The sequence below is a fragment of the Cibotium barometz genome, chromosome 29 (assembly GCF_041138505.1).
Source record: "Cibotium barometz isolate CiBa-2024 chromosome 29, ASM4113850v1, whole genome shotgun sequence".
Lineage (NCBI taxonomy): Eukaryota > Viridiplantae > Streptophyta > Polypodiopsida > Cyatheales > Cibotiaceae > Cibotium > Cibotium barometz.
The window spans coordinates 44,970,790-44,981,613 of NC_141074.1; the positions used below are offsets into that span (position 1 = coordinate 44,970,790).

General features: G+C 45.8%; 1 protein-coding gene across 1 annotated transcript; it reads right to left on the reverse strand.

Moving 5' to 3' along the window:
• Positions 1 to 2,077: 2,077 nt before the first annotated feature.
• On the reverse strand, positions 2,078 to 5,370 carry LOC147622242 (putative leucine-rich repeat receptor-like protein kinase IMK3). Its single transcript, XM_086823356.1, has 2 exons — positions 3,278 to 5,370; positions 2,078 to 3,190 (listed from the first exon to the last, which is right to left on the reverse strand). The coding sequence occupies exons 1-2, from the start codon at positions 5,007 to 5,009 to the stop codon at positions 2,565 to 2,567; spliced, it is 2,358 nt and encodes a 785-aa protein (XP_086679482.1). The 5' UTR covers positions 5,010 to 5,370; the 3' UTR covers positions 2,078 to 2,564.
• Positions 5,371 to 10,824: the final 5,454 nt, after the last annotated feature.

Sequence of the window (10,824 nt, forward strand, 5' to 3'; positions counted from 1 at the left end):
ATGGCACCTCTGACCTCCCCTTTTTTTAAGTTTGAGATGTAATACAACTATGAATTAAGTGGCAACAATGATGTGATATGTTCATTCAATGCAAAATATGTCCAAACAAGGGTTACCTAATACAAAGTATAGAGAACCTTCTTGTTGCTACGAGATCGGCCTAACGAGTTTCGGTACTATTAAAGTAACACCTCATCAAATCTATAATAGAGAATGTCCATGATTTTTAAAATGACATTGTAGCTTAATAAATGTAAGGCGCAAGACCTCTAGTGCTTTTGCATGTTAGGAAGCTAAAGGGCCTTTGAATCAAACATATGGTCTTTCCTACATTACCATCCAAGATGAAACACATATTTCTATTGATTAAGATAAAAGAGAGGGATTTGTAAAATTAAATTATACATATGAAAGGTGAAGCAAAGTCTCTTCACACCACTTTATCTAATGTAGTGTGTCAGTGTGGGGGTCATTCTACAAGTGATGTGTAAGTTTTATTGTCATTTCTTAAAACAATTTTGATCATCACAAGGTAGTGTCAGTGTGGGGGGGTCATTCTGCAAGTGATGTGTGAGTTTATTGTCGTTTCCTAAGACAATTTTGATCATCACAAGGCTAGGTAGGTTTGGCTTGTCAAACTATTTATGTGGCTAATTTTACGAGTTAAACATAAGCACCATTGGTTACATAAGTTCTCTAATTTTACTCATTAGCCATGGAAAAATTTACCTAAGCCATCATGGTTGGAACTTGGGACTTAGAAGTTTCATCTAGGAAAAAGGTGTTGAAGTAGTGTGCCCACACCGCAACGCCCACTAGAAGGTGTAAGGTGTACAAGTGGTACATCCCCTCAGCACTATCTCCCCTCAACACTATCTCCCATAGGATCAACGACGGGGAAGGCTGGCCGGTGGGTGGAGGACAATGGGGGTCATTTGATCTTCGATGCCTTTTTGCAAACTCCAGCTTTTGGTCGCCAGTTGGTGCATGTTTTTCCTTGGATGCCAACCAAGGATTATCAAAATCTTATCAGGCACAAATGCCCGGTTTGGGTGGAGGTGTTGGACTTGCCTTTGTATTGCAGACCTGCATTACCGTTCTTAGCCGAAGCACTGGGGAAAGTTGTATGTCCACCTCGTTCGAATGGCAATGTCAATCGTTTTTGCGTGCTATGGGACACAAATAAACCCACTCCTCCCCATCTCTCGGGTCCATCGTCACCCACAGCAACTGAGAAAGGGAAAGCTAAAGTGTGAGCATTTTTGTAAACTTGACCAAAAATATATAGTTGGGCATTTTTGTACACTCCGAAATTATTGTAAATTCGGGTGCCGATGGGCGCTCTGATGGGATTCAAACCTAGGTCACAACAGATCCAGAGCAAAACCCTACCATCATGCCCGCCCCCATTCATGCTCTGGACAGTCGCCCATTGGGCCTCAAGCTTATTCTCCCCCTCCGCCGACAATCCAACCTGCCGAGGCGGCCGTCTTCTTGCTAAGATTGAACGGCTCTAGCTAGCTCCGAATGCGCGGTTGGTCTTCCACCGTTGATCCCATGCCCAACCAAGGGTCAAGTGTTGAGGGGTAGTACTTACCTCACACAACAATCATGTCAGAAAGTGGGTAACATGTATTATGTCATGTATCACTTAGAGTGGGTAACATGTATTATGTCATGTATCGCTTAGAGTAAAATGTAAAGAGAGAGAGAGAGAGAGAGAGAGACCTAAGGTCCTAAAGGCTCTTATAAGAAGGACACTGTATAGAGAGAGAGAGAGAGAGAGAGAGAGAGAGAGAGAGAGAGACCGACCTAAAGGCTCTTACAAGAGAGTGTGGGACGGTGGGTAACATGTATCACTTGCTTTTCATGCCTGTCGTAGAGCGAGAGTACAGTGTACACACACGAAGAGAGTACAGTGTACACACACGAAGAGAACTTCGACCTAAGGTCCTAAAGGCTGTTATAAGAAGACACTAGAGTTTGCAAGCAAGTGAAGTGGCACGGAGAAGATTTGTTCAAAAAAAAAAAAGGAGTGAATAGCTGGCATGATATGGTAGCAGTAAACAATGATATCTAAAAAACAACTCAAATGATTGCGTATGAAACAATGAAGACGACGACTGTCAAAAAGGACACATAAGAATTGGGGGATTTTTATTATTATCATAAACAACATGACCGTTGCAGCAAAAAATTCCATTTATTGGGAGGAGGAACTCCCAATTGGAAAATCAAGGTCCTTGATTTGAAGCAATTAACTTGAGACTAAGGGGTAAGACTAACATAATAATAAACGAATTAAGAGGTGTAATTCCATGGATGCTTGTACTGCCGAAGGCATGGAGTAAGGCATGGATGGAGACCATCATGTAACCTATGGGAACAAAGGGTACTCGCTACCGTAAGTTGGGGGTCAATAAAGCTTAAGCAATTAAGATTAGTGTAATTAGAGGGTCCATTAGGCTAATGCAACTGAGATTTGTGCCAGCTGAGGGTGAGGCTTACGCAATTACGATCAGTGTCATTCCACCTGCGAAATTTGAATTGCTATTAATGAAGGGCTAGACGGCCGTGGATGATTCGGAGGAGGTCGTCTGCCTGCTTTGCTCTGGCCTGTTGAGAGTTTCTTCTAACTGGAGCGCAACTTCCTCCATGCCAGGGCGGCCGCCTGCAGAGGGGGTGACACAGGTCATGGCTAGCTGAAGAGTGTTGATGAGTTCGTCTTCTGACGGAGCAGCCCCCTTCATGAGCTCCAAGTCGAAGATCTCATTGGTCCACTCTTCCTTCACGATAGACGCCACCCATTCCGGTAGATCCATTCCGGCCATTTGATCAGTGGACGCCGTCTCTCCGGGAGACTTTCCTGTCAGAAGCTCCAGAAGTACAATGCCGAAGCTGTATACGTCCGATTTGGTGGTGGCCTTTCGGAGCTTGGTGAGCTCGGGCGCACGGTAGCCAAGAGCACTGGCGGTGGCCACAACGTTGGCGTTGGCCGCTGTCGTCATGAGGCGGGAGAGGCCAAAGTCAGAAAGCTTGGCATTCATGCGCGAGTCTAATAGTATGTTGCTGGAGGTGAGGTTGCCATGGATGAGACGTTCGCTGTTGTGGAGGTGGGCGAGCCCACGAGCTGCGCCGGCGGCGATGTTGAGGCGGGTGTGCCAATTGAGAGGCGTTTCGGGCCCCCTTGCTGCAAAACGACGACACAAAATGAGAACATAACAGAGCCACATCAGACCGTATTAACACTTTTGGCCGTGGCGGCCCTACGACATACCGTGCAGGAACGCAGCTAGACTCCCTCCGGGCATGAAGTCGAAGATGAGCAGCTTCTCGTCCTTCGGCCCCCAGTAGTAGCCCCGCAGCGCCAGCAGATTCGGATGCCTTACCTTCCCCAGCATGTTCACCTCCGTCTCGAAGTCCCTCTGGCTCTTCACTATCCCCTCCCTCAGACGCTTCACTGCCACCTGATTGCCATCTTCGAACGTGGCTTTGTACACCGTTCCATACGAGCTCTTGCCCAGAACTTCTGCCGTTGCACACAACAACCCGTCCGCCGTGAAGGTAAACGTCCCATCAAAATGAACCAACTTCCCTCCTCCGACCTCCGCGCCGTCTTTGCCACCACCAGAAGACTGGCTGCTCGACTTCTCTACAGAGGCGGCGGCGGCGCCAGCTTTGCCCCCATCTGGCCTCTTGCGGCAGAAGACGCAGAGCAAAGCCGAGACAAGGCAGAGCAAGAGGATGCCTGCAACCACGCTGCCTATGACTATGATGAGGAATGTTGTCGTGCTGAAGCGGTGCTTCCTTCCTCCACTGGCCAGATTAGGACTGCCGCCAGGCGAGCTTGAGATTGGAGGCGGAGATGGAAACGCGCAGGCGACAGAAGCATTGTACCCACAAAGTCCTGCATTGCCTTCGAAAGAGCTCGCATTGAATCTGTGAACGAACTCCGGGACGGCGCCTGTTAGCCTGTTGAAGGAGCAGTTAAAAGAAGTGAGGTTCCTGAGGCGTGCTAGAGAAGAAGGCAGGCTGCCATTGAAGGTGTTCTCCGACAGGTCCAGGGTTTGGAGGCCAGTGATGTTACCGAGCTGAGGGGGGATGACAGAGGAGAAGCGATTGTTGCTTAAATCCAAGACCTTTAGCTGGGTGAGATTTCCAATTTGAGGGGGGAGTGGCCCTGTGAGCTGGTTGAAGGAGAGGTCAAGAGAGGAGAAGTTGGAGGAGGAGGGGCTAGCGAGCTGTAGCGGAAAGCTACTGTTGAGCTGGTTGTGGGAAAGGTCGAGGAGGGTAAGCGAAGGGAGCTGGCCGAGCTGAGGGGGGATTGGACCTTGGAGAGAGTTATGGCTGAGGTGAAGCTCAAGAAGAGCGGAGAGAGAGGAGAAAGAGGAGGCAGGGATGGGCGTAGAGAGGTTGTTGTAACTAAAGTCGATGAAGGAGAGTTTGGAGAGAAAAGAAGAGCTGGACGTAGCAGTGAGAGGCGGTATGGAGCCTGAGAGCTGGTTATGGCTGAGGTCTACCGATTGCAAAAGAGGAGAGTTAGCGAGGCCGGGCGGAATAGAGCCGGAGAAGCTGTTGCGGTTGAGATACAAGCCCCTAAGGCTCGAAAGAGTGGAGAGAGACGAGGGTATGGCGCCCTGTATGCTGTTGGAGTGAAGGTTGAGCTTGCGAAGAGCCATGAGCTGCCCCACCTGCGACGCCAGGCCGCCAGCCAGCCCCTTCCCGACGAGCTGCAGCACGATGACTTGCCCTTGAGCGCATTTCACACCTTCCCACTTGCCTTGGCAGGCGCCCAGGCTAGAGTTCCAGCTACGGAGAGCGCCGTTGGGGTCTTGGAGAGACTGTTTGATGGCGAGGAGCGCTTGGAGGTCTGCTTGTGTGATAATCATGTCGTCGGCGGCAGCGGGGGAGGGAGGCGAAAGGAATAACAGGGCGGCGACCACCAGGAACGGCATTAATTTATTCCCATTCATTAGCGAAGGAGGTGGGGAAAGCGGGCGTTCCGTCATTAGAAGCGGCGGGGCAGGGCTGCGGCCAGCAAGGTAATCATGCAGCAGAACACCAAAAGAGAAGAAGTGGGCAAGAGACACAGAGAGAGAGAGAGAGAGAGAGAGCGCGCGAAATGAGTGTTCCGCTGAGCAGTGAGGCCGTGAGCTGTGGACTGTAGCTGGGGTGGTAGTGAAGAGGGGGTGCAAGGACCGCACAGCAGCCTTTGAATGCGCCTTTGAATGCTGTCCGGTGATTAATGGTTAACTAACCAACGTCGGTGAAAATCCGATCTCTCCACCCTTTACCCCCCCATCCCCCCGGCCACCTCTGCTGCTTCGCCCTCACCTCTCGGAAATGCAAGTTGTGATTAGAAAAAACCTTCCTTGCCCAGCCCACGCCCCATCACCACCACCACCATATCCATGGCTCAAACGGCTCTAGGTCCTAACGGTCAACAGCCCCATTAGTATATTTCCTTGTACCAATTTTTGGGACGTGGCATTCTCGGCTGGCTTCAAATGCGCGGACAGTAATTGCCCTTTTCACAAAGGCCGGACATTTGCCTAAGCTGGCTTTCGAACTGTGTCACTCTTGATTTTTTTCTAATGTGTATGCGAGGGGGGGTAAGTTCTGTTAAGGCACACGAGTCTGGGAACTCTCATCTAATGAGACATCCACAAGTGTCCATCGGCCATTGTGAGAACACCAAGCAGTGTGTTCTTTTTGTGCGAATCAAATAATGCCACCCAAGCAACCCAAGTTGTGTGATGCACAAATGTGTCACCCCTCTAAGTTCTCTCAGAACATTTTGCCGCACTTGCCCATTTTCTTCACATGTGGAGCTCGGCCCTTTCTATCACTAGCGGCGACGATGGAGGCATCACAAGTCCTCAATGTGCCTTTTTTTGGGACCAATATTAAAAATATATATACTACCTGAAAATTGTCTTTACATCCAGACCCATTTAAACAAGATGTCCTGAAAATTGTCTTTACATCCAGACCCATTTAAACAAGATGTCCTTCTTGAACACACCAGTCATAGACCTTTACTTGCCTACATTCAAAATATTACATAACGGATTCCATCTATCTTCCTTCCTTACAAAACCAGACTGTCCCTAAGTAATTTGGTAGCCCAACTGAATGATGCAGGCTTCCATCATGGCTTCAATAGTGCATCCTCTAGGGGTTTGCTTCTCAAACACTTCCCCCTTTTCTGACTAGATTTTGATTGTAGGTCTTGTCCCAACAGGGTTCTCTATGAATTCCACAAATATGTAATCCACTTGCTTTTCCTTTTGAGATACCATCTTCTAGTTTTAGGACCAATCTTAACCTGCTTGGGCGCTTCAAATCCAGAACAGAGCTGACTTGCATCATATCAATCATGTGTTAGGTTTCCCTAGTATGCGCACGATGGTCCCCAAAAAGATAAAGAAATCAAGTGATGCCATTTCATAGTCTCTGAATTAACTGACCCATCCCATCTTTATCGAGCTTGTTCACATAGACTACAGACTAGCACATGTACACACTCTTATGCATCAATTGTGTCACATCCAATCCAAGAGAAGATCCATTCTGAAACACAATGCAATTCCTCCTAGCCCAAATTTCCCACAAGTAGCAGGCTCTGAGAATACTAAACAATATATCTGCAACCTCATCGTTAGGTGTCCATTTCCCCATAATCCAGTCTCCTTAATGGCCCTGAATCCCTATACAATGTTCAACCCACTTGCCAAATTTTTCCCATGCTCCTCTGATAGTTGGACAGACCCGAAATGCATGTTTCCCATCCTCCCAAGGTGGGCAACACCCACTTGTGAAGTTTTTTTGCATTAATTTAATCCTAATGGGCAAGGCCCACATACAAACTCTCCATAAAAAAACCTGAAACTTGATAGGGATATGACATTTCCACAAGTCTTTCCATATCCTCTTCTAGTAGCCAGGGCTCCAGCTAACCCTCCAGATTCTGCTGCAATATTCAACATTAATTTCCCCCTTTCTTAGCTCTATATACAGATCCTTAGTTTTTTCCTTTAACAATTTAGCCCCATTGAACCAAGCCCAGTCCTTTATCCAGCAAGACTCATCAAATGCAGCAGAGAACCACCCCAGCTGAATATGCACCACGACTTGTCTCATTAAATCCCTTCCCTTGGCAGACAAGTCAAATTCTAGCTCTAGTTGATCAAGTTCTTTCCACCCACAGATGCCCAATCCCAGGCACTATGCCAACCTCCTTAGCCCTTTATTGTTCAGTTTTCTTGTTAAGAAAGTATCTAGAAGACCTAGGGGGGTTGAATTTGTGAGACCACTAAAGTCCCAAACTGAGCATTGAACTTCTTGAGAATTTACATCCCCCATCCCAAGTCATTAGACTCAAAGCCTCCTTTCATTTGTTGCTCAACATCCTGCATAAAGGAGAACCTATCACTTTCAAGGGAGCATAGTAAAACAATTTGTCTTTCCATCTTAGACCCTTCCAATTGTCTCTTAACTGGACCAAAGATACCTCCACCAACTCTCTTACCATTATTGTCCATGTTTCTTCTTGGTGCAAACATTTGGGGAGAAACAAGGCAATCCTAGTTGAATTTTCAGCAATGTGATGGGCTATGGTCAAATGTAAGAAGCAACATGATTAGAAAGCAATTAGAAAGTGATTAAAGCAAGATTAGTACACAATTAATCTAATAGCATAATGTAGGCATGGATACTCAAAAACCAGCAAATTCTCATTAGGCCAATGCCTCAATTTATAGATTTTACATCCACAAGGTGCCAAGCACCCACTCCCCACTGATTTCTCCTTGATTTGTGCCACCTCCCCTACATCTGGGGGCACCTTTTCCTAGAATCTTTCCACACCCCTATATTCACTCATGCTACCCTTGATTCTCTCATCTAGTAGATTCTTCTCACCTTTTCACTGCTACCCACTCAATCACAAACTCCCTTTTACAATCTCTGGCTAAGGGCTTGTTCCTGCACACACCCATTCACTTGCATATTTTAACACCTCCCCTCAAGTGAAGAATTCTAGCACACCTGGACCCTATACCAAGTTTTCCTCTTACTTTGGTAGCTCGCCGACCAGTGCCTCAAGTCCCTAACTCATAGTCCTTGACGCTCTCTCTATTTGTCGTCCAAGGCTACTAAAAGTGCTCCTCGTAACTTTGAGTAAAATGCTCACACATACATCTACCACATGGCCTACATCATCGGTGGCTCAGAGGTGGTTTTACTCTATTGGAGCAGTTTTCATTGGGTTGTGGGGTTTCTCTCTTTCTCTCTCAGAGAAGATGTTCTGACTCCTCTTTCTTAGGAGTCTCCATAAATTTTACCGATGCCGATCCTTCTTCATTTGGTTTGCTGTAACAGTCTCTAGCCATGTGTCTTGGCTTCCCACAGTTGTGGCAAGTGAAGGTCCTTCCTCCTCCCCTGCCTCTTCCTCGTGCGAGGCCTCCTCGGGTGTAGAGTGCTTTCTTCTCTCTAGTTGTTGGGTCCAATCCTTTCTTCTCTTTGACCTTGTTCTCTTGCTCTAGTAGAGCTCCATCTATCTCATGCAACTTCAATCTAGTACATTCTTTAAGGTTGCCACAATGTTCTTATACTCTCCCTTGTCCACACTCTTTAGAAGCACTGCTAGTACCTCATCATCTTCTACTTTCTTTCCAATGGCTACAAGTTGTTGTTTCATGCTTTTATATTTTTTCAAGTGTGTGGTTAGAGGTTCACTTTCCTTCATGTCAAGTTTGTAGAATTGCATTAGCAAATTTATCTTTGAATTCTTTGCTTGGGTGCCAAATAATTTGTTAAGTTCATCCCATGCATCTTTAGCTTGTTGTATCCCCGCAATGTGGTGAATGATTTCATCATTTAACCTAAGTGCAATGAGTCCTAATTCTTTCTCATGTTTGCTTTTCCACTCATCCTTCCCATGCTCCTCTAGACATTCATCTCTTCCCTCAACTAGCCCCCATATATTCTTACTCATGAGCAAATACATGGTTTTTGTTTGCCATGTATGGAATTGCTCCCCCTTGAATTTAGCTACCTCTTGTGCAATGCTCATGAGATGATGTGAAGGGGGGTTACCTCTTTATCCAATTCAAGATTCAAGGGCAGTGTCTACCCTTTTACAACTCCAATTTGGTGTTTAATGATGATTACAACAAGTTTAAAAGCATGAATACACCAAAAATTGCATAATGCCAATGATAATTGGTTTTGTACTAGATGGTTGGGACATCAACCAACTTCAAATTGTAATATGAAGTGATAAAGGTCTATATCAGATACCTAATTTGAACCATCAATTGCACCAAACTTCAGTGATGATTAGTTTTAATTAATTTCTAATTAGTGAGCTTAATCTCTTGTTTTGTGTGCAAAAAATAGATTGTACAGGGAGGCAAGATATGGTGCCTTAGAGTTCATATGAGCTCAAATTCTTTTAAGGGCATCAATAGCAGGCAGTTAGTCCAGTAGAGGATCAAGCCCAAAAAACATAAGATTTGACCAAATAATGAATGCTTAATCTCTGTTTTACCAAAGTCCCTTGCAGATTTGATCTAGAGCTTGATGTAGCTTCTTCTTGACGAATTTCAAAAATCTGAGGCCACCAGTGTGTTCAGCACACCCAAAAACCTCTTGGGCTAGCTCCAATGGTTCCAATTCAACGGCGTGATGGCGATTTTGCAAATTTTCTCAGAAAAAATGGCGCCAGCAAATCGACGCTTCCTGGCTGCATTCATTGACGGTTTGAGCGAGTCTAAGGTGCCACGCCTAGGTGCCAAGATGTTGGCAACAGGGTGTGTGAATTTTGTAGACAATGGAGCTGTGTGGAAGGAGAGATTTAAGCTCCACCGAGTATAGGTACTACAGAAAGTGAAAAATGGCTTATAAGGCTATTAGCACCTAATTAGTAATTAAGAAGGTGATTAGGCTTAAAGTAGTAGCTAAATGCTAAGCTAGGCTCTGATACCAAGTTGAATTTTCGGCAATATGATGGGCTATGGTGGATCAAATGTAAGAATCAACATGATTAGCAGGCCATTAGAAAGTGATTAAAGTAAGATTAGTGCACAATTAATCTAATAGCATAATGTAATCTAATAGTAGGCCACTAGAAAGTGATTAAAGTAAGATTAGTGCACAATTAATCTAATAGCATAATGTAGGCATGGATACTCAAAAACCAGCAAATTCGCATTAGGCCAATGCCTCAATTTATAGCTTTTACATCCATAAGGTGCCAAGCACCCACTCCCCACTAATTTCACCTTGATTTGTGCCACCTCCCCTGCACCTTTTCCTAGAAACTTTCCACACCCCTATATTCACTCATGCTACCCTTGATTCTCTCATCCAGTAGATTCTTCTCACCTTTTCACTGCTACCCACTCAATTACAAACTCCCTTTTACAATCTCTGGCTAAGGGCTTGTTCCCACACACACCCATTCACTTGCATATTTCAACACCTCCCCTAAAGTGAAGAATTCTAGCACACCTGGACCCTATACCAAGTTTCCCTCTTACTTGGTAGCTCGCGACCAGTGCCTCCAGTCCCTAACTCATAGTCCTTGACACTCTCTCTATTTGTCGTCCAAGGCTACTAAAAGTGCTCGTAACTTTGACTAAAGTGCTCACACATACATCTACCACATGGCCTACATCATCGGTGGCTCAGAGGTGGTTTTACTCTATTGGGGCAGTTTACATTGGGTTGTGGGGTTTCTCTCTCTCTCTCAGAGAAGACGTTCTGACTCCTCTTTCTTAGGAGTCTCCATAAATTTTACCGATGCCGATCCTTCTTCAT

Coding starts and splice junctions, on each gene's coding strand:
- LOC147622242 (XM_086823356.1), bottom strand. CDS start 5,009: ATGACGGAACGCCCGCTTTCCCCACCTCCTTCGCTAATGAATGGGAAT. Junction 3,191..3,277: donor TCTAGCTGCGTTCCTGCACG/GTATGTCGTAGG, acceptor GTCGTTTTGCAG/CAAGGGGGCCCGAAACGCCT.